Source organism: Aethalodelphis obliquidens, unplaced genomic scaffold (assembly GCF_003676395.1).
Source record: "Aethalodelphis obliquidens isolate GAN/ISIS:26980383/991018 unplaced genomic scaffold, ASM367639v1 scaffold1, whole genome shotgun sequence".
In the NCBI taxonomy this organism is placed as follows: Eukaryota; Metazoa; Chordata; class Mammalia; order Artiodactyla; family Delphinidae; genus Aethalodelphis; species Aethalodelphis obliquidens.
This window is the reverse complement of record NW_020837945.1, coordinates 83,177,734-83,200,732: the sequence shown is the minus strand read 5'-3', so window position 1 is coordinate 83,200,732 and position 22,999 is coordinate 83,177,734. Positions and strand designations below refer to the sequence as shown.

General features: G+C 47.8%; 3 protein-coding genes across 18 annotated transcripts in view; 1 reads left to right on the top strand and 2 right to left on the bottom strand.

Moving 5' to 3' along the window:
* Positions 1 to 11,757, top strand: part of YEATS2 (YEATS domain containing 2) — a 111,682-nt gene extending 99,925 nt beyond the window's left edge. For 7 of the 8 annotated variants that reach the window (XM_027110620.1, XM_027110589.1, XM_027110570.1 and 4 more), the window contains 8 exons: positions 1,384 to 1,486; positions 2,641 to 2,714; positions 3,779 to 3,858; positions 4,801 to 5,002; positions 6,645 to 6,871; positions 7,757 to 7,831; positions 8,522 to 8,595; positions 9,975 to 11,757. In XM_027110620.1, coding sequence (XP_026966421.1) covers positions 1,384 to 1,486; positions 2,641 to 2,714; positions 3,779 to 3,858; positions 4,801 to 5,002; positions 6,645 to 6,871; positions 7,757 to 7,831; positions 8,522 to 8,595; positions 9,975 to 10,083 — 944 coding nt within the window. In that variant the 3' untranslated portion in view covers positions 10,084 to 11,757. Of the gene's footprint in view, positions 1 to 1,383; positions 1,487 to 2,640; positions 2,715 to 3,778; positions 3,859 to 4,800; positions 5,003 to 6,644; positions 6,872 to 7,756; positions 7,832 to 8,521; positions 8,596 to 9,974 lie in introns of those variants that run through there. The other variant, XM_027110629.1, reaches the window with a different exon arrangement.
* MAP6D1 (MAP6 domain containing 1) lies at positions 5,238 to 22,958 on the bottom strand. 9 transcript variants are annotated; one of them, XR_003433502.1, is made up of 5 exons: positions 21,060 to 22,958; positions 15,968 to 16,085; positions 10,846 to 15,388; positions 7,293 to 7,378; positions 5,238 to 6,697 (listed from the first exon to the last, which is right to left on the bottom strand). XR_003433502.1 is itself a non-coding variant. In XM_027110672.1 (3 exons), exons 1-3 carry the CDS (start codon positions 21,437 to 21,439, stop codon positions 15,308 to 15,310), a joined length of 579 nt encoding a protein of 192 aa, XP_026966473.1. In that variant the 5' UTR covers positions 21,440 to 22,958; the 3' UTR covers positions 10,842 to 15,307. The 9 variants fall into 9 exon arrangements, 2 of the variants coding, with proteins under 2 accessions (XP_026966473.1, XP_026966494.1); XR_003433503.1 differs by lacking the exon at positions 7,293 to 7,378 and having other exon boundaries at positions 5,238 to 5,440; positions 6,547 to 6,697; XR_003433501.1 differs by lacking the exon at positions 7,293 to 7,378.
* The window catches only part of PARL (presenilin associated rhomboid like), a 59,365-nt gene continuing 57,622 nt past the window's right edge, over positions 21,257 to 22,999 (bottom strand). Inside the window, exon 11 of the transcript XR_003433488.1 lies at positions 21,257 to 21,273. The gene's annotated coding sequence lies outside the window, so the exon portion shown is untranslated. The remainder of the gene's footprint in view (positions 21,274 to 22,999) is intronic.

Genomic DNA, 22,999 nt, shown 5'->3' with positions numbered 1-22,999 from the left:
CACCGATTTTTTTTAAAGAGCAAGAAATGTAAACAGGTACTTCACAGAAGAGGATATTGAAATATCTCTTAAGGAAATGAAAAGTTGTTCAACCTCATCAGTCATCAAGGGAATGCAAGTTAAAACCGTAGTGAGATACTATTCTATCACCAAAATGAAAAGAACTGACATTACTAAGTGTTGGCAAAGATGTGAAGCAACTGGAACTCACATACACTGCTCATGGGACTACAAATGGATATAATTACTTTGGAAATCAGTTTGGCAGTTTCTAATAAAGTTAAACATATATCTGCCCTATCAGCAGATACACTGCTAGGAAACGCATGTGTATGTCAACCCAAAGGTCCATTACATTGTTATTTTTAATAGCTAAAAAGATGCTGACACAAAAGGGTAGCACAGTATGATTCCAGTTATATGAAATTTAAAGTGGACAAAAGGTGGTTATCTTTGGCAGGAAAGAATGCCAAAAGCGTAAGGGAGCCAGGTTGAGGACTGGAAATACTCTATTTTGATTGGAGTGATGGGTACATGGATGAATACGTAGGTAAAATTTTATCAAACTGTACCGTTAGTATTTGTGCATTTTATGCAAGTTATGTTATACATCAAAAAAAAGGAAAGATGCACTAGTAGATCTCATTTGTAGACCCTTGCTTTTATGAAACTATTGAAGGATGTTGAGTAGGAAAATGACACTAACACGGTCCTTTAGGAAATTTTTCTGGTGCTCATGTACAAAATGGGTTGTTAGGGAAGAGACTGAAGGCAGGGATGGTGATACAGAAGCAGCGAGTGTGTATTCACAGTATTTTGATCAAAGAAGGCTGTGAAAGTAAAGGAAGACAATGCTCCTGAGACATTGCTCTCTTCCATCAGTAGATCTGGTGATACTAAAAGGCTGCATGTGATTAGCTTGGATTTTTCCAAGCACAACATATCTGATTTTTGCTTTTTGCCCTGTGTCTTAGAACACTAAGATAATGCTAAAAGTTGATAAACTTAGCTGGAGAGATGATAAGCAAAAGGATATTAGAACTTAGAACAGGCCAGCATTGTATTTTAATGTGGCATTGTTCAAGTGTGTGTGTGTGAGAGAGAGAGAGAGATCTCACATAGCACTGTGGTTGGCCCTCTAAGAAATATCTAAAAAGCCACTTTATTGCCCCACCTTGTCATGAGACCCAGGCTAACAGTTCTCCCCTTGTCTGCTGATCCTGTGATGATAGGCGCCGTCTCAGCGCCCTGGCCATGTCTCTGCAGCAGCTGCTGTGGCAGTGTCCTCACTGAGTTTCCATGGAAGAGCTTTTGTTTCTGCCCGCACGTGTCCTTCCATCATTGAACCCTAACAGTTCTCTCATTGTTGCTCTTCCCTTGTAGTGAAGACTGAACCAGAAACACCTGTGCCAAGCTGCCCCTCTCAGGATGGTCACACAGCAGTGAAAACAGAAGAAAGTTCTGAGCTGGGAAACTATGTCATTAAGTAATTATTTCAGTCCTCTCTAAGGGAGTTGTGCTTTCGGTGTGTTTATGGTACTTTTAAAAAACCATCCCTGAGACAGCTGCATATGTGTAGAGTTGTGTGTATGAGTTAAGCCCTTTGATGGGTGGAAACCTTCTGTCTGTGTGTGGTGAACAAGTATTACCGTTTGCTGCACAGCTCAGGAGTCTTCATTTAACCCCTTGACGTGACCTCTGAGCAGCACTTGATTTGTTGCCTCAAAAGCCTCCGCTGCAATTACAGATCTCCCTCCATTTGAGCTTACTATCACGAAGTTTCTTTGCTGAATCTTTGGGTATGAAATTTTTCATGATGTAATTACTCAGGTGTGTATACATTTTGTGTCGGAGTATCCACACACCTGCCTAATCTTAAACAGCTGCCTTTTCATGGCCCATACAGACTCAGTGCTTCGTTTTTGTTTTTTTTTTGCGGTACGCGGGCCTCTCACTGCTGTGGCCTCTCCTGTTGCGGAGCACAGGCTCCGGACACGCAGGCTCAGCGGCCGTGGCTCACGGGCCTAGCCGCTCCGCGGCATGTGGGATCTTCCCGGACCGGGGCACGAACCCGTGTCCCCTGCATCGGCAGGCGGACTCGCAACCACTGCACCACCAGGGAAGCCCATCAGTGCTTCTTCTAAAAATACTCCTAGAGATTTTCTAATTTCCGAATTGGGAACCCACCTCTGACTGCATATTTTGAAGTATTTCAAACTGCTGGGAATGGTAGAAGCTTAGCCACTTTCATATAACAGGTGACAGCATGAACTGTAATAACCCTAAGATAGGCATTGTATGATAGAATCCCCTACTCTAGTGACAATCACATTGCAAAAAGATTACGTGGCTATTTAATTTTAAAATATAGATAAAATGAAATGTCAGGTTTGCATAATTTGTCATTCTTGGGGTTTCATCTTAGTGTTGACTTTTTAAGCATTGAATGCTCTTCATTTATAAAGAAGGCTATGCATAGAAGGAAGGACATACCAATATAGTTGGTTTAAATTTTAATTCCCTTGGAAAGGAGAAATATATACATAAATTCATATGTGTTATGTGCGCACACACACACACACAGTTAGAAACTGCTCTGTGTATTCCCTACCTTAATTTTCTTTTCTTTGTCCTTCTCAGGATAGACCATTTAGAGACTATCCAGCAACTCTTAACAGCAGTAGTAAAGAAGATCCCTTTAATCACTGCAAAAAGTAAGACAATACTGAATATATGGATGCATTTTTTTTAAAGCTATGAAGTACTTGGGATATTAAGTCAACTTGAATCACCTGGTGTTGTAATTAATACTGACATGGTAGTTATCACAGAGGTTTTAGCTACAGCTGTAGCTCATTTGCAGGGTTTTAGAATTAATATCTTGGTCAGTTAGTCTTACTATTTGCACGGTTTGATCTGCAGAAGGAATTTTTTTATCTTTCATCTAACACTCACTCTGTAGAAATAAACAACTGTCAAGACCTCCTGCAGTGATGTCTCCTCTATCCCTGCCCATTGTCAGCAAGACTGAACAGTTTGCTTCTCAGCCCCAATTGCTCTGACAGAATCAACAGCCCTCACCAAGGGCATGACCGACAGCCTGTGGATACTTAAGCTTCGGCTCTCGGGCAAGATCACCCGCGAACATTTAGAGGGAAGGGATGAAGCGGATTATCATTTCACATTCATGGGAATATGGAAACAATAGGCCAAGTACAGACTACCTTGTTTATTTTTTCCAGCTGTAATAGCAAAGAAACTATTTTTTTTCCCCTCAAAGGGGTCATTTCGAGGTAGCTCAAAGTAAACTCAGTGATTTTTCTAGCCCAGCAAGAAAAAAATTTTTAAAAAAATTCAGATACAAATACAGAATATTAGAGCTGAAAGGCAGTTCTGGAACTGTCTTTCCCAGTGGTCTCATTTTACAGTTAAGAAAACTGAAGCCCAGAGAGATGATATAGGTTGCCCAAGGCAGCTTAGTGAATGGCAAGGCCAAGGCTATATCTCAGGTCTCCTGTTCCCAGTGGAGTGCCATTTCCACTTATTTTAATAGGTAGTCTACTGCCATGATACTTTCTCTACCAGAGAAGCTGATTTCCCAGGAAGGGCTGTTGTTTTGAGAACACACGAATGAGTGTGTTATGTTGCATCTGAACTTGCCTGTTAAGGAACATAGCCAATAAAGAGGTCTAAAGAAACTTTTGGACATGCTTCCAGCAAATAAGATTTTATTTAAATCATAACTTTATTCAGAGTTTGCTGGATATGTGCATTCTAGGTGAAGATGCCAGCTGTTTTTCTGCAAAATCTGTGGAGCAGTATTATGGCTGGAACATTGGGAAAAGGAGAGCTGCTGAGGTAATCCCATGTTTGCTGCAGGCCACCACTGAGAGCCTATTAGAGAAAATAACCAAAACACATACGCATTCTGGCTGCTTCCATAAACCTCGTCACATGGAGCAATGATAAATTTTGCAGCATGTTTCGTTAAATTTTTTTTTTTTTAACTTTATTTTTTGTCCGTGCCGGGTCTTCATTGCCGCACACTGGCTCTTCGTTGCAGCGCCAGGCTTCTCTCTAGTTGTGGCATGTGGGTTTTCTCTCTCTAGTTGTGGCGCGCAGGCTCTGTAGTTTGTGGTGCTCGAGCTCAGTAGTTGCGGCGTGAGGGCTTAGTTGCCCTGTGGCATGTGGGATCTTAGCTCCCCTACCAGGGATCGAACCTGCATTGGAAGGCAGATTGCTTTACCACTGGACCACCAGGGAAGTCCCTCGTTAAATATTTGATGGTAGAACTTTTTCCTTAGTTAAAAATCTCATTCTCCAAAGACATGTAGCTAGCCTTTGAAAGATCTACTTTTTCCTGCATTGGTAAAAGTTTCTAAAAAATTTTAAAGAATTATATTAAAATTAAGTCAAGTATTTATTACTCAGTGTGGTAGCAACTGTGCCAGACAGTAAGGTTATAAGAGGGAAGTAGCAGGTACAGAGGCATGCTTAGGAAGCTTTGAGAAAGTCTGTGTGATGAGTTTGGGGAAGGCTGGGAAGGCTGGGGAAGTGGGAGATCACAGGTTAAGACCAGGTGAAACACCTTGTAGGCCAAACCTAGGAATTTCAGTTTTATTTTATAAGCATTAGGTAAGAGTTTTTACTTTTTTTAAAAACTGAGGAGTAACACCATCAGATTTTTTTTCCTTAGAAAAAAATGATTCTAACAAGTTAGCATGGTAGTTTAGAGTTGGGTGATTTATTTGAACACGCTAAGTTGAAGAATTCTCCCCCTCCCTCCTCAATTTTTTTAAGTGGCAAAGAGCGATGACAATGCGAAAAGTCTTACAAGAAATACTGGAAAAGAATGCAAGATTTCATCACCTGACCCCGCTTAAAACCAAGCACATTGCTCACTGGTGTCGCTGCCATGGCTACACCCCACCTGACCCCGAAAGCCTGAGGAGCGACGGGGACTCGATCGAGGATGTGCTGACCCAGATTGACAGCGAGCCAGGTAAGCACTGGTGGGACTCTGGCACCATCAGCAGCCGAGAGGTGTTTCCTTGGAGCACGTGGTCACCTGTCAGCCTCCATGGTTTTCGGGCCACGTCAGCCCCAGCAGTTTTCCATGCTCTTTCCTTCAGCTGAGGTGAAGGGACCTGAGGACTCCAAGAGCTGCCTTAAAGAACAGGAGCCCACCCTGGGTGTCCCGCCCACCCCTTAGGATGGTCCCTACAGAACTATTTGTGCCCAAGTGTCCCAAGTGTTGTGCCCCAGCCAGGAATGTTCTGGCCCGTGACACGCAACAGGAACACACTGTTCATTCAGGAGCCCCCTTCCTCAGCATCATTTCTCCTTTGAAGACCTTCTTGATCTAACTCCTTTCCTTGTGGTAGAAGTGACTTCTTCCTTTGTGACCTTATAGCCACCCTCACACAGACGAGTCTTCTCCCTGAAGATGGGGACGATGTCTTATCTGTTACTTTATCTCCAAAACCTAGCCTGGAAGTGCACTGCCCAGTGCTGGAGGCACAGGTTTAAACAACTAATAATGTTGCAGATAAAACGAATTGTTTTATGATAAAGACACAAATAACTGAGCTATATGTGGGCAGGGGTGCAGGGGAGCTGGGTATAAAAGACATATGGGGAAAATATTTTGAGTTTCACCTTAATGAATAAGGAGTGTTTTCTCCTCTCAGCCCCATTTCTGTAGAAAAACAGATGCTCCACCTCCCAGTCTGAGGGAACCTGGAGCACAGGGAGGGTCTGGGGGGGTTCCTTTAAGACTTAGCACAAGTCCCACTTTCTCCATGAAGCTTTCCCCAGAGCCCTAACACAGGTCCTTTCTCTGATCTCCAGTGGTATTTAATATCAGAACCTTGAGGGTTTGTCAGATTTATATCTAAGCTCTTTGGAGAGCAGAGACCATGTCGATTACTTCTGTGCTTCACCGGTAGTGTATGTAAAGCACAATACTTTACCTGTACTAGGCTTTCTGTTAATATGACTGACTGATCTGTGAGCATCCTGCCAATAAAACAGAGAAAGCCAGGAGCTGGATGCTCTACCTCCATCCTGCTGGCTGCCCTTAACTCCATCTTGTCCCAGTCTGGACCTCACTTATTTATCTATAAAGTGAAAGGGATGCACTAGAAGATTCCCAGAGCCCCTGCTGGCTTTAAACTTCTAATACTCTTTGTTGGGTTTTGTATAAATCAACTTATTAAAGACTGGATGCACAATATACACTAAAATGTTAGTAGTACTTATCTCTAAGCAGAGCATGGATGAGTTTTAATTTCTTCATTGTGCATTTCTAAATTCTCCAGATTTAAAATCTGAAAACAAATTAGTGGAGTGGGAGGATGGCCTCGTTTTTGGTGGCATAAGTATGAATTATGTGCTGTTTTGACTTAGATTGTCCTTAACAGCACATATGTTTTAATGCAAGATGCCTGTCTTGGTGCTTGTCTCCCTTATGAATTACTAGTTCTCATAATTATAGATTCATAGAATTTTAGAACCAGAAAGAAGGTCAGCTCCCTTGATACTTACCCTTCTTCTCTGGGTCTCAGGCTATTGGTCCCTTGGAGATGGACAGTCCCTTTCTTTTGTCACCACAGCTGTCATAAGACTGATTACCTCTCATTTAGAGTGCCCGTCATCATTCTCCTCTGCTGACAACCTCTGCCGGAAACTGGAGGACCTGCAGCAGTTTCAGAAAAGAGAGCCGGAGAATGAGGAGGAGGTGGACATCCTCAACCTCTCAGAGCCGTTAAAGATAAATATCAAAAAAGAACAGGACGAGAAACAGGAAGAAATGAAATTCTACCTGCCACCAACACCAGGCTCTGAATTTATTGGTGACATCACACAGAAGGTAGGGGACTAAGGCCTGTGCTGCTGGATCCCTAACCAGGTGCAAGGTGCAAGGTGTTCAGCCTTAGAAACTGACACCAGACTTTCTGGTGAAGCAGGTGTATGATTTCCTTCTGCCTGGTAAACCTGGGCTCTGCTCTCTGGGCACCTGCCTTCCTACATCGGGGCCTTTGAACAGGAAAATGAATTACATATGTAGAGAGGCTGCTCGTTGAACATGAAATTGAAGCAAAGGCAGCTAGACGTAGGCAGTTTTTTACTTTTCATCTGCTCTTTTCTCATTTGCCTCAGTAGAAGCACCCTTTCCTCATGAGGCATGTCATAATGAGCTCTCCCTGACACTAATAGCTCCCAAGTGCCCTGCCAGGGTGTGGACGTGGCACTCAGTGCCCTTATGGTACAGGAGAGAATTATCTACCTACCTCCAGTGGAACGCAGCCTCACTTCAGCATCTGCCCGCTGCACAGCTGCCTGGGACCCAAGTGATGAAAGACTAGTTTTTTTTCACCTACAGAAGGAGATGACAAGTGGGGCCGTTTCCAAGTATATCTTTATCACCTATTGCAAATAGGGCCTGAGAGTCTGATTCCAGGCTTTCCAATATGTTGCTCCCACTGTCAGAATTCATGGCAAATCCTACGTTCTCTCATGAAGGAGATTTGGGGGTAAGAGCAGGATTATAGTAGCATTTTTTAACAATCCCTTAGAAACATGGAGTGGTAGGATAACAGATTTTCGGGTGGTTATATTCTGTGTTACTTCTTCATGAGTTTTGTCCAGAACGTTTGTGGAGTTATTCTTCCACCCGGACATCATCTTGGGTATCAGAAGCGTGCTTGTTTTTCATGAAGACATACGAACAAATGGCTTTCTTCTGCTCTTCCAGATTGGGATCACCCTGCAGCCTGTGGCGCTGCATAGGAATGTGTATGCGTCGGTGGTGGAAGATATGATTTTGAAGGTGGGTGCCTGTGGGCAGCAGAGGGGCCGTGAGCTGCCGGCAGGGGCTGAAGCGCTGAGGGGTCAGCCAGGCAGGACAGAAATGGAACAGAGATGACAGGCTTTACGATTTCTCAGCTTATTCGGGCTTAAAGTTTTCTCTTTTTTTTCCTTCTGATTTTTAAATGAATTAAATTGTAGTGCTACAAGAGTTTCTGTGCTGATGTCACTCTAATGATATCTTTCAGTGCCATTTCAAGTGCTTTTTAAGAAGCCTGAGGTGAGAGTCATAGGTCTCAGTGCTTAAAGAGGTGACTCACATGTCACAACAGTAGCCACAACTGTCCCATCCCTCGGTGAGAGGATGACAAAACCAGGTTCCTTACCCAGCCAGATCCTAGCTCAGCAGCTCCTTTCCTGGTAGATCTCCTCCAGGAGCAGGGATACCTCACAAATAGCCCTCACCTGTTCTCCTTAAAAATAATGTCTGACTAATGAAAATTACCCCCTTCATAATTTCTCAGAATCATAGCCTCTGTAATTGTGGGCTATTATTTGTGGTCTATTATTCGAACCTTGAATTTTTCCTTAAGGACTTTTGATCCTTAGATATAGCTGTTTCCAAGTTTAGGGTATGGGATGGGGTCAGCTGCATCCCTTCTTGCCAGCAAGCAGGTGGCCCTTTTGAGAGTAACAGCATCTTCTGTTGTAGGCTACAGAGCAGCTGGTCAGTGACATCCTGAGACAGGCTTTGGCGGTTGGATACCAGGCAGCATCTCACAACAGGTACCGTTATCTCTTTAGTTGGTGGTATCAGGCTGACAGATATTTCCTCACAGTTTAGTTGCCCATCATGATGTTTTAGACCTAAGTCAGTTCAGTAGGAGGTGTCAGTGCTTGGGACATTCTCAGAGCCAGACAGACTTGGGGTCTACTTGGTTGTTTTGAGACAGTCTCGTGGTTGTGAGAGGTCTGTATCTTCCCCGTCTCTACTGCATAGACCCTGTTCAGTAGGACTCTCATATGTTACAGGGTTGAACAAATACCAATTCGTTGCCATTGAAGATAAAAGCAGTGTTTCTTTCGTGTCAGGTTTAGGGCCAGGCACTGCATATATTACCTAATTTGTTGTTCATTTCAGAACTCATGCTCCCTTTTTAGAAATCAGGAAACCGGGCTCTGAAAGGTAATCTTGCCTGGCTTTCCCAGCAAATACATGATAGAACCTAGATTTAAACTTAGATCTCACTGGCTCTATACCCACAGGCTCACCAGTGCTCTTTGCAGCCTCTCTAATTGTCATTGATTGGGACGCTGAATTTTGCTCTTTTCCTGGGCCCTGAAAGAATGATAGACAGGCATTCCTTTCAAAGGAAACATTTATTTTATTCTGTTGTGCTTAAAGGTTGTCATAAATTTATATAACTTTAACAGAATACCTGAGGACATGAAGAGACCTAAATCAGAGGAATATGATTAGGTCAGACTTAACAGGAATGTAACACATCAGGCAGTGTAGAGAGGTCTTTACAAAAAGTGAGGAACAAAGGAGTTCTAGTAATGCTGCTTCTTGTCCTGCTGGAGATCCAGGAGTGGGCGGAGTGCCTCTGCAGCCCCTGCTCGCCTCTCTGGTCCCAAATGTGAAGACATAGAGTGACCTGAGTGCTTTTGATAAGAACATTAAACGTCACACTTGGCCTGCCATGACTCCATCTCCCATCTTTCCAAGAGATGGGCTCTGTGGTGCATTGACTCAGCTTTCATTCAGCTGAGACTGAATTACAGCAATAACGTTCTGTTCTGCTTTACTTCCTTTTTCTTTTCTCAATCCCCAGTCTTTTTTTTCTTCTTCTTAATCATTCAACCACCTTATTGAAATCCATCTCATGCCTCTGGTAGGAAGTCATATTTGAGCACTAAATAGGGCTGACCGGGAAGAGGGTAGGCCACATCTCCACCAGAGTCAAAGGAATTAGTGGGAAAGAAGAGGGGGAGAGAGAAGGCACCTGCCCACTCCCCATCCCCAGAGTGGCCCTAAACCGTGCCTATCACTCATCATCCCCACCTACTGGAGCCTGTGCATGGGATGGTCCTTTCAGTAACTTAATTGGTTAAATTATTTAGATATTTGAGAGAATCACTAACATCTTTGTTTTTTGGACCAGGATTCCCAAAGAAATTACAGTGAGTAATATTCACCAGGCCATTTGCAACACTCCTTTTCTGGACTTCCTCACAAACAAACACATGGGGATATTGAATGAAGATCAGTGAACAGAATGAAGATGCCCCTAGGAAAGCAGGATTCGAAGTCTTGAACTGTGATGATTCTTCTATTTGGGAGAGAAGGTCGTTTTCTGTGTGCCTCGGAGTATGATGGCTACTAAACCATTGCCTCCACTTAGTAACACCAGTGTTCAGTCCCAGGTCAAATCCTTTTAGGAGAGAAGTTTGTTTCCTGATTCTAGAGTGAAGCCATGAGTGGATGCATGCTCTGTCAGCTTGAATCTGTTCCCTCTCCGTGCAGGCTCCATCAGGGTCTCCATCAGAGCAGGGTCAGGCCCCATGTATCAGGCCCTTCTGTCCTCTGCGTGTTTTCCAGTGGGCACCTTGGGCCTGAGTCTCCCTCCAGGAGGCAGAAAAAGAGTCTGGCAAGCTAGAGATTTCACCCATTCTGTGGGCTGGGGTTACAGGCACCACCACCACCACCCTCTAGTTACCCTGATAACATCTGGAGGAGGGCTGGGCTTCGGCACTCAGACCCCAAGCATCGGCTCGGGAAGCAGTGATGCTGTGTGGAAGACACACAAGCCTGGGAGGCTGCAGACTGAGAATGCTTCTTTCATGGGACACAGGAGCATTACTACAACCAGTCTCAGAGCATTGTCAAGGGATGGACAGATCCCAGCATAGGTCAGGAGAAGGTTTGACTACAACTGAGAAGCTCTTAGCCATAGACAGTACCCACAAAGCCCGGGCACTTGGCAGACTCAGGCCAGCTTTGAGTGTGTGCCGGGCAGAGAGCTGGTTCCTCACCATTGGCGTGGTCTGCTGGAGCTTCTGCTGCTGAATCCACGTTGAGTGGCCAGTGGGAAGCAGCCCCTTGGACAGTTCAACCTATCCAGTGGATTTGGTGTCTTGTTCTTCTCTGTCAAGGAGTTTTTCCCAAGAAGAAAAGTGTTTTAAACACTTGTGAGTGCCTTAAAGGTAGAGAAAGGACTGTCAAAGGCAAGACACAGGGATGTCAGTGCTCAGAAGCAGTGAGAACAGATTGTGTCATAGGCAGAGGCCATCTCAGTGGGAGGCAGAAGTGGTCGGAAAAAGGAAAGTTAGCCGCGCCCTGCATGATGTCCAGTTTCATTATAGACACTTTACCCCAATCCTCCTGACAGTCTGTAGAAGTAAAGAATTTATTCTCAGCAGTTAGGAATCTGCTCCAAGAAAAAGTGAAAGCTGTGAGTCAGAGCCAAAGAAACTTATCCAAGCAACATAATTCACGTTTTCATGAATCCTCTAGATGTTCGAGTCAGGAGAAGGCAGGGAGGCAACTACAAGAAATCTGCCCTTTATTCAGCATCTGAGGACAGCAGCTGCAGAGGGAAATTACTCAGTAAGGCATAGGGCACGTCCTGGCTTAGTAATAAAACAGTTCAGTAGTAAAGGCTCAGATATTCCATACATAAAATACTCCAAGCAAGGTTAATGGGCAAGTGTAGACTCATTCAGCAGTGGACTGTGACTCAGATCTAAAGAATGAAGATTTGCTCCAAATGAGAACAGAGTCAGTTATTACAGGTGTGAAAGCCTCAAGAAATTATCTTTTTGCAAAAGAAATAGTAAGCGATTTAACAGTCCCCATATATGTTAATGTTGCAATGAAATGTATTTGTATCATAATATGTAACATAATTGTGTAACAAAAATATCTACAATAAATCTTTCAGTATTTGTGATGGGTTTTTCTGAGTTTGGAGCACTACACTTTGGTAGGGTTTTTCTTACATTAGGTCAAAAAGAGCTGGGATGAGGCAAAGGTATAGGTGTTTGTGTACTTGAATTAATTCTTCCACTTCTTTCCAAAAAGAATTTGCAGCTACTTAAAATAAGGATTACAGTTATATAAAAATCTGAAAAAGTTTTGGAAAAATGCATGTTGGTCCTGGCCATAGTGGTTTCTGACAGCTTGGAGCAAAGGAAAACTACCTCAAAGCCAAAGCAAAGATTAAAACAGCTCCTGTTGTCCAATCAAGAAGCACACTGGTTCGTCTGGCAAGAATGGGTCTGTGCTGAAGCCAGAAAGAAGTTACTCCTGTGACCCAGTCCTGCTGGGACCATCTGCTATCACAGTGGCTAAAAAATTACAGCAAGTACAGAAATATTTCAGAAATGACTATTATTTATATCCACCCTTAATAAGAACTAAAAGCTTTGAAAGCTTTGGTTCTTCAAAGGTAAGAAGTTCTTTGGGGAGGAGGCCCCGTAATACAATCCAAGTATGTAGCTTTCCTGGGACCAGGCTTCACTTAGTGTCAACCTTTACGAAGTTGATGGTCTGGAGGAAGGAGAATAGGGGCATTGACTAGACCCCCTTCTTGAATGTTATTTTTGTCAGCCACGGTTTTGCCGTACCTTAATCGGGGACTCCCTCTTAACTGACTGAAGGCGCCTGTGTGAGTGAGGCCAGCGGAGCTGATCCTGCTCAAAGGGTCCCCCGTTGGCCCAGGGTGGGCTGCATGGCCAAGGTTCTCTCAAAAGCTGCTTTTTGGAGTTTGGCCGAAAATCCTGGAGTTATTACAAGGATGAAAGTATCAGTGTTTGTAATGGGTTTTTCTGAATTCGACTCACTACGGAGCCGTCAGTCTTGGTCTAAATGACTGTGGGTGACAGGACCCAGGGGCCTCCCTGTGGTTGGGCCTCCTCACGGCTGGTCAAGGCTGCTACTGCAGCGCTAACTTTGGTCATGGAATAATTAATTTGAACTCTTTCCTTTGGCTAAAATTACCTAACAAACAAGCAGATTAAACTGCTTTTTAATTTAATATAAAAATGCTAATTATATAGAAACTTTTAGCAAATACTGTAAGGTGTAAAAAATTTTTAATTATCCATAGTTCCCCTTCTCAAAGATAGCCACCATCAGTGTTCCAGTGCGTTCCTTTCGGTCTTCGTCTGTTTGTATCATACATATGACCTAGGTGAGTTGGGACCACGTGGCTGAGGCTGCTATTATCTCAGTGTTAAGGCCTTATGAAGACCTAGTGGGAGGAAGCTGCTGTTTCAGAATCCAGATCTAATAATTAATGAAGTCTAGTAAGGAAGGCTGTTGGGTTGGGGTGTTTTTGAAAAGCTGTTTGTTCCTGGGTGTGCAGGATGCCTTCCAGAGGTCAGGCCTCTCTCAGGCAGTGGTGTGCCCACCGCTGCTGCAGTGCCAACACTGCCAGCATGGGGCAGCCTGCTTTACCCCCAGCTCAGTGAATGGGCTCTTGGGACAGGCTCTGGGGGAGGGATGGGCATGGCTGGCTATGTGGTGTGACACAGGCAGGGGCTACTGAGAGGGCCTGTCAGTGGCATCAGATGGACCAAAGCTGCAGATGGGAGTAAAGCAGGCTCCCGGGAAGGGGTGCTTGGGCAGGAGAGAATAAGTACAGCAGCTGTGCTTTGTTGGCCATTTACTGTACTAAGCACGCTGCACATAAACACATTCTCTAGGGGGGGTGGGGAGGGGAGTGGCATTACCCATACTTTGCAGATAAGGAAACAGAAGCTTAAACTGCTCCCAGCTAGTGAATGGAAAAGCCAAGATTTGAGCCCAAGACTAGCTTCAAAGACAGTCCTTTTACCCTAGGCTCCTAGTGGGGTTGGGGGGAAATGGGTAAGTGTAAAAGAGGAAGTTCGTGGGTTCTGTTAAATATTACTACATACGACAGCAGTGCGACTGCAGCCCAGGGTCAGCGTTCTCAGAATCTACAAGCCTCCAAGGGAGAGCAGCAGTAGCCATGGCACATTGAAGTCCTCTTACTAAGAGGAGATAAAGGAAGACATGAGAAGGCGTTCGTGTTTATAATTAATTTAAAGAAATGTTAAATTGAAACAATATGTTTGCGTTTTAGTAAAATCTGGGATTGTACCATTAATCTGTTTGCTTCTCACAGAATGCCCAGCACGCAGTCTCTTTTCCCTTAGAAGCATCTAACATGCAAACCAATGAAGTCTGAAATAATAGGACCCTTTGTGTAAGCATATGGTTTTGCTTTTCCCTTTAAAATGATTCTCTCAACATTTCCTTTGCTGGAAATGTGCCAGAGCTGGGAGCTAGCACCTCTGAGGGGACTGATGGCCCCTCGCAGCCTGAGCTGGAAACAGGGCTCCGCCTCCGCTCTGAGCTGCTTCTAAAACCTGAATGCCACCTCCCGTGGTGAAAGTAAATGCTCACCTGGCTAAGCCACCTGAGGGCTGGAAAGAGGTAAAGATCCAAAGGGAAATCCTTGAGCTTCCTTACCGAAACTGTCCTTAGCTTGTGCCTCTGATCTCTAAAAGGAACACAAACTCCTTCAAATGTTTCCAGGGCTGCTGTGCAAAGAGGGGACCAGGCTAGTTCCAGGTGGCTGCACTGGCTGGAATTTGTCAAGAAAGGAGAGGGCCTTCCAAAAACAGAATGAGCTGCCTCAACAGCTAGTGAGCTCCCTGTAATGAGATGACGTTTTCAGGTCTTTCAGGGAATGAAGCTAATGCCACCCTTCTCCCAAAGAAGCTCCCAGTTCTTAGTATAGTAGTTCCCATCTAGTCATCAATACATTAAGGGAACAAAACTGGAGTCAGTAATACTAAGGTAAATGTCATTCACTCAGTACTTCACTCATCCCAAGAAATGTTTTGTTAAAACCAGGGTCGTCTTGGCCATAAAGAAATTGTCTTTAAAACTGAAACCCTATGATTGATATTCTGCTTCTTTGGGAAACTTCTTCCTGGTTACTTAGCATCATCATGAGTCACATGCAGGTGATAACCTAAGATTTCTTCTACAGCCTGAACATGTGGGGCCGTTGGTGGGACTATCCAAGGACACCACGTTGGGTTACCATCGGTTATAAAATTGTCATGCAGCCTGCGAAAACAACAACGTGGACATTACTGGATCTTTCAAGGACCTGTTATGTCCATATTCCTCAGCCCCCAACGACCAATTCAGTTCACAGTAGAATTGATCAAGTTCTTCAGATTTAAAAAATGAAGGGTGGCCAAAAGAGGCAATTAAAAAAGATCTGAAGCCTTCCGCACACATCTCTGAGGCCCAGAGCTGAGCTGGGTGGTGCTGTGTCCCTCTGTGCCTCTGTTCTGCCCGCAGCCTCGTGCAGCTTGGAGAGGAAGTAGTGCCCCACGGTGAGAACGGAGGACCCTCCCCCTCTGACAGCAGGGGCCATCTGGTCCTGAGACCTCACCCAGTCCCTGGGCAGTGGGTTCTGATCCTCTGTGGCTGCTCGCTCCTCTCCGTGGGCAATCACACGTTGAGGATCCGGGGAGCTGAGGCCTGAAAGATGGCTGAGGGGTTAGGGGCGAACTTCTTCCTCACCTCAGGGACCTGGAAAATGAAATGTGGCCACAGATCAGCGGGCCTTTCCCTCGACTTTCCCCCTCCCCACAGCTCCAGGAAAAAAATCCCCTCTTTGTCCTTGAGAGTTGGGACTGCTAACCTGAAGGGTCTGCAGTTAACGCAGGGTTCCTGCGTTAGTGGACATTGGCCAGATGGAGCACGTGGACCATCGTTTCTCCCTGAAGCCTCTTTTGGGTTGAGTCAGGAAGCTGAACGGCCCCACCTCCCTTCCAGCTCCTCCTTACATGAACACCGGGGCCTGGACAGCTTGTCACTAGGGCTCAGTGGCCAAGGGTAAGATTGGGATTTAGAAGGGAGGGGACACCCTTCTCCCCAGAGAAGTCAGCACTAGGGGGACACACATGTGGCTAACGACAAAGCAGCACCTTGGCTTTCTGTTCGCGAGTGACAATTGGGTGTTGAGACACCACTGTCCCTGGCATAATGCCATCCTACACCACCCAAACCTGACTCCTAGTCCCTAACCTGGAAGAAAAGCCTCTGTCCTCACACCCCCTGCAGCCAGGCACCCAGCCCCTCGCCCTGCAGCACCAGCTTCGGACTGACCTGGAAGCCAGCCCCGGGGCTGCTGTCCCATCCAGAGCTGTGGGTTGTGATGACTGTGGCGGGTTTCACCTTTGTGGATCTCGATGGCTTCACTCCAGTCCAAGCCTGGAATTCCTGTCTGGAACAGAACACATCACAACCTTGCACAGGGTCTCCCGTCCCTTCCCCTGACCCCTCAGAGGCCTCGGCCCTTGCCCTGTGCTTCTGGAATATTCCTGACCAATGTCCACTGCTGAGATGCTGCTTTGGCTGCAGATGTTCCTTTCTCCCCTTACAAAGGCAGAACTAGCAGACGAAGTGTACCCCATACAGCTCCAGCGGGAATTTTCTCTCACACTGCTGGGGAGCAGTGGCACAGGCTGCACAGGGAGTAAGCAGAGAGCTCAGTCAACAACTGGATCCTACTCATCCCGAACTGCAAGCTCCCAGCGTGTGCTGGCCCTCAGAGACAGCACGTTCCAGCCCTGCCCTCCAGGGCTCCCTATCTTGCCTCCGGGCCACTTCAAGGGGCCCTAGAGGCCCAGAACCAGCGAAAGTCGCTCGCCTGCAGCCCACGTCGCTGGTGGCCCTTATGTCCAGAGGAGGTGACGGACTGGACAGCATACTGCACGGTCCTCCATACCTGGTTACAACTGAGGAAGAAAATGAGGCTCAGTGTTGTGTTTAGTTTTTAATAACTTGTCTTATTAACTCCTACAAAAGAGTATAAGTCGTAGTGACCATCTCAAGAAACTAAAGACAGCCTGGCGCTGTGGCTTTTGTATGGCGCTGTGCCCGCGGGCACTGATGTGCAGGAGCAGGGAGGGACGGTGGTCTGCACAGGGGGTAGGTGTTGGCTACCTGGAGGGAAGTGACAAGGCTGGCACGGCCTAGCTCCAAGTGCTCAGAGTAGCATTCTTTTGACAAAGACTCAATTCCTCAGTTCCTCTTAAAAAAAAAAAACAAAAAAAAAACACCTATTTTAATTCTATCAACTCCCCTACTAAATGGCAGAGACCTCCTGTGCCCACAGGAGCCGCTGACCAAGGTGATGTTCTGAGGAAAAGGGTCCAGATGGCCAGAGGCAGCATCCATATTTGGCCTGGGTCCAGCCCAGCCTATCTCACCCCATCCACAGCCCTGGCCAGGTTTCAGGCCCTGAGATCAACAAAGTAGCCTTTTCTCCTTAGCAGCACAGCTGGGCACCACTGGGCATGACACGTGTGCAGGGAGCAGCTGTGTCTGTCTGTGGCCAGCACTTGGGTACCAGGAGGCGAATTGGGCCAAGGCCCTATTGGATAACTTTTGCTTCCAAAGCTGCAAGGTTTCAAAGACCAGCTGCCCGAGCCATCTGCTACTCTGTTTCTCCTGGGGAAGCAGGTCCTCCCCTTGGTGTGCCCTTCTGTTCCCACACTGAACTGAGCCTTGGGTCTGGCAGCCCAAGCCTGCTGCCCCAGGGTGGCTGCAGGGGTCCCAGAGCAGGAGGTGACCAGAGCCAGGGGCTAGAGCAGTGCCTGTGGTTCCTTGTGGGACAGGCCTGGTGCTGGAGCCCAGGTGAGAGGGAGGCCTGCAGTGGGGATGGAGAAGGGACGTTGAAGACAGACTCGGCAGGGCCTGGTGACTGCCCAGGAGATGAGGAGGGCAGGCTAATGGCCTGCCAAGGAGATAATACAGGACTAGCTGAGTCAACTGTGCCTCCCCTCACCAAGAAGTTTCCACCACTGTCCACCTCATGTGAGCCTCAGCTGGACCTTGAGGGCCGCAGTCCCTCCTGCTGAGGGGCAGGGAGCCACCCAGGGCATTGCAGAGCGCCAGACTGAGGGTCCTGAGGCCTGGGTTCTCAGGCCAACATGGCTTCAAACAAATCCCTGAACTTCCCTAAGCCTTCCCGATGGGCACTTGGAAAAGTGGGAGTCAAGTCTGGCACTTTGACTGTTGGCCCTTTAACTGACTCACCCAGGAAGGAAAGAGGGAGACGACTGGGCCAGGGGTGCTGACACACCGAACTCTGGAGGGAAGGCTCTGGGAGGAGCTGGTCAGGAGGAAGGACCCAGGCTGGCAGTGGGCAGGACCCGCTGCCCTTCTGGCCGAGTGAGAGGCAGGTCAGTTCTCACCTGGAGACCAAGGGCCAGGTGAGGCAGGACCTGCTGGGGTGGAGAGGAGTAGCCACGAGTACTCGTATCCCTGGGCTCTCTGGATCTGTTCATTTCCTTTGCTTTGTAAATTTCTTTAACTAGTTCGCTTAGGTAACGTGCATCTTTCAAGAAGGCAGGTGGGATGGAATTGCTCATTCCAGTAGTAGAGCTGGGAGATGGAGGGTCCCCGAGGTCGGCTCGCACGGTGCTGGGGAGCCAAGTTCAGCAGTGGTCCTATGTCTCTGCCAGGTGACCCAGGCAACTAAGCTCTTGCTATTTCTGCTTCACAGATGAGGAAAGGGTCAGAGGGGCCAAGTGACCCACCGAGTTTATATACCAGGAAGGAGAGCTCTAGTGAGTCCCAACTCTTGCCCAACTCGGTACTTTTCCACCACTGCCGGACACAGGTCAAGCAACTACCTGATTCAGAGGAGGCAGCATCTTAGGAGATGATAACCTATTAGGGGCACAGATTTGGTCTCTGAGGCAAGACACACTTGGGTTCTGCTCTGCTCTGCGTGACCTCGTGCCAGCCACTCAAGTTCCTCATCTATAGAATGGGGACAGCAAGAACTGAACTTATTCCAGGGCGTTATTGTGAAGTCTTGGGGAGATAATCTGTGGGAAGTCCTAAGCCTGGTGCCTGGTACGTGCCAAGCAGAGAGTAATAACTAGTACCTTTAGTATCACTGGAGCTGGAAGGACCCAGCAGGACATTCAAACCTGCCATCTGCTCAGCAAGGGTGAGGGATGGCTTCTAAAAGTCCAGCCTTTGCTTGGACACTTCCAGTGAACAGGAGATCAGCACCACGTGACCTTACCCATCCCAGTCAGTTCTAATTATTAGAAAGTGCTTCCTTCCCTGAGCTGAAGCTATCTCCCTGCAAGTTCCGCCCGCATCTGTGCCTGGAACATCAGCCATTTGAAGGCGCTGCACACCCAGGACCTCTGGCCTTCCAGACCTGTCATTCAAGGCCCCTCCAGCTGGTTCAGGGCCCCGTCGTGCAGCAGTCGGCACCGTCCACTGCGTGGCTGAGGCCCCAGTGCTGCGGCTCAGTGTCTGCCCTGCCCTGACACCCCTGGCTGCATTTCTGCAGCTCAGCTTGAGCACACGTCCCTGAACACAAGACCCATCCTGAAACAGCCGCTCCCCATCGAGTTCCTTAAAACCTGCATGCCCGTGAAGGAACCTCTGGGGAGACAAAATGTTCCACGTGTCTGAATTATGGTGGTGATGCCCAGGTGTATACAAAAGTCATCCAGCTGTACACTTATAATGGATGAATTTTACTATATGGAAATTATACCTCAATACAGTTGATTTTAAAAGTAATAAAATTGAAGGAGAAAGTTCATACCTTTTGGCCCTTAATTCCACAGGTAGGAATTCATACTAAAGAAATTATTGTATAAGCAAAGATTTAGCTACAAGAATGCTGATCAAAAGAGATTTTTTTTTCTCTAAAATTTTTTGTTAAAGGTAATACATGTACTTTTTTTTTTTTTAAGAGCAGTGGTTCAGGGAATTCCCTGGTGGTCCAGTGGTTAGGATTCCGTGCTTCTATTGCAGGGGGCATGGGTTCCATCCCTAGTCGGGGAACTAAGATCCTGCAAACCATGTGGCACAGCCAAAAGAAAAAAACAAAGCAGTGATTCAAAAGGGCAGAGTGAAAAGTCCCTCAGTCTCCTTCCACCCCTGGCAGCATCCACAACTCCTTCCCCTTCTTCCTCTCCCTAAAGGTTACCATTTTCTCACACATCCATGCAGAGACATCCTACGCTTATTTCAGCAGATATGTATGTATCAATAACCCCTTTAAAAACACAAATAGTAGCAGATGTATCTTTTTGACATCTTCTATTATCAGTACATTCTGGGCTTCCCAGTAGCCCATCCTATGGCAGAGCTATAATTAACCAGTCCCCTACATCAGTAGGACAATGGAACTGTTTCCATTTTCTGCTGTACTGTTGTTGACACGTACCTTATACTCCTTAGCTCCCACCCCATGTTCAAGGTTACCTGTAGGGAAAATTTCTACAAGTGAAGTAACTAGATCAAAGGAACAGTGTTTTTAATAGCCCCAAATTAGAAACACCCTAAATATTTAACGACATGAGAGTAGGTTAATATGTGGACATATATATCAATATATGGATAATGTATATCCATAAGATAAAATACTGCACATCCATTAAAATTCATGTTGTAGGAGAGCATCTAGTAACACGGAATGACATCCACGATACGTGAAAGAAAAAAAAAACGTGTACAGTTACAAATCTATGCAAGAATTATAAACAGATACGCACTCAAATGCATGTTAAGGATTAGAAAGAACTACGAGTTTGGGGTAGGATTAAGGGCATACTCATTTTCTATGTTGTAATTTCCGTAATTTCCAATTTTTCTGATCACTTGTTATAAGAAGACAGAAAGCCCTCAGCTGTCCAGGGGCAGAACACAGGCCTGTCCTCAGTGAAAGCCAAGTCAGCTGCCCTCAGTCACTCAGTGGCATCTCTAGGGGACCACCCACTTGGAAGCTCTGCATTTGGTCCTCACCACCAACGCCCCCACAGAAGGCGATCCTCAGGCAGTTGGCCTGCGAGCACCCCTCCTATGGCTAGGCCCACCTGGTGGAAGTTAAGGGGAAGAGGATTTTAACTCGGTCGAAGGCAGGCTTTCTGCCAGGACTGCCCGAGAGGGCAGCGAGTGAGGTAGTGAGCTCGCCGCCACGGAGGTGCTCGCTCGCTCACTCACTCCGAGTCTGGTCGGGGAGCATCGAAGGAGACGCTGGCAGTGCCAGGAACCAAAGGGGATGACCTCGGAGGCCACCCACGGCTCTCTAAGTCGTGTGGGATGGGGGCTCCAGGCGCCTCCTCCCTCCCGCCCACCCTGATACTCCAGGCTCCCCAGCTCAGTCTCCTGGGACCACGTGGTTTGCGTACAATGCGCTCCCCTGCCCCCAGCCTCATACCTGTACGATGTGGTCGCCGCTGCAGCCGCATCTGCGTCGCCGACGGGGAGCACGTAGACCCCCCGGCTGTAGGGCGCGGGGGGCTTGATCCTGCGGCCGCCCGCTCCCGACCCGCGCCCCAGTGTTGCATCTCTGGGCCTCGCGGGCGCCGTCCACACGCCGAAGTCCCGCTGGTACTGAGTAAGCGGCACGTCCCGGCCGGGGTCCCGCGAGCCTGCGGGGGACGAGCCCCTGCGTGAGGTGGCACCGCCCAGGCCCGGCTCCTCGCTCTCGAGTTCGGAGTAGCTGTGCAGGGTCAGTGGCACAGCCACGTCGGAGCGGTCCAGCTGGTTCCAGCGCCGCGCCAGGCAACAGAGGCGGCTGATGCAGGGCCACGCCATGCTGGCCCCGGCGCCTGGCGCTCGCGCTCGCTCGACTCCCTGCGCTCCGGGCAGCACCGCCCCCGCCCGCGGCCCCGCCCTCGCGGCCCTGCCGGCGCTGCCGCAGCCCCGCCCCCCGGCCTCGGGGTGGCCACCCAGGGAGCGGAGGGAGGGCTGGGCGACAGCCCCGCGAGGCCAGGGCCGCCTGTGCAGGGCTGGAGCTGGACGCCGGTGAAGGAAGAGGGTAAGGCTGGCGGGGTGCAGAAACGGGGCTGGGGTTGGAGGAACTGAAACCGCCCGGAGGCACAAGTGTCCAACTTGAAGAATGTCTCATAATTTAATCCAGAGTTCCCTAAATGCTATCTTATAATTTAGACCTGGCTTCGCAGAGGCCGAGGGCCGAATGGCGACAATTCCTAGCCGATCGCCCTCCGCCAGCCCCCAGGCTGCAGCTCGCCTCCCGGAGGGTCTGTTGGACCCCGCCGACAGGGGACAAGCCGTGGCTGCCAGATTTGCGCGAGGCTGCAGCGCGGGGCTCGTGGGCACGCAGGGGGAGACGCGCGATGAGGGGATCACAGGGAAGACTTGGGGCCGCGCTTCCCATAGAACGCGGGTTTGAATCAGCCGTTATGATGCCAAATTTGGGACATCCAATTCAGCTTCCACTGAGAATTGGCATTAGCCCTCAACTGATATTTCCTGAGGCCTAAAATCCCTAATTTTAAAGCATGGCCATAAAGGCTTGCTTATAAAGCTGCCACAAATCTTTGGCCACTATGCTATAAAAGTTTCTCTCCCTCCTGTGCAGAGCTAAATAAAGGTAATCCTCCAGGTCATAGATCGGTCTGTTTAATGCAGGACAGGGTATCAAACAGCTCCCTGGCCACACGCAACGGCTTCCTGAATATTTGACACTAGCCCTCAGTATGCACTGCAGACCAATTACTAGTAACACTGTTGAAACAGCACTGATTACCCAGTGCTCCATCTCAAGCATATACTTGGACAGCATCCAGCCTGTACCTCAGAGGGAGGACTGCAGTACAGCCCTGGCCATCAGAATACAGATTCCTCTCCCAAACCACTGCCTATCTTAGCTTGAAGGCACAGTAAAGTGACACAACGACTGCCCCAAGTGGCAGCAGTTCAGCTGCCTTGGCCAGGCCATGGCCCAAGAGGCAGCAGCAGAGGAGCCTGTGTACCGTGAAGACACTGGGAGGTTACACACCTGCTCAGGGTACGCTGGCTTTGTGTGACTTATGTATGCCAGGCCCTGGGTCAGCCACCTGGGAGACTGGTGACTAAAACACTCTGTTCTGCAGAAAAAAAAAAGCAGCCCTTCTTGTTTTGATTTCTTCATTCACTAAACAACAGTCAAAGAGGACTTACAATGTGCCTGGAATAATGCTGGGTGCTTTCAGGACGTTTACAGTGCAGTGGGTGACAGATGTGGAAAGCAGTGTAATAGAGCTTTCCAACAGCGGAGAGAGGGCCAGGGACCTGAACTCGCTGCCCATAGTGAGGGAGGGTAGTGGGGTCGGGTGGGAATGCAGGGTCCAGGGGCCAAGGGTTCAGCCACAG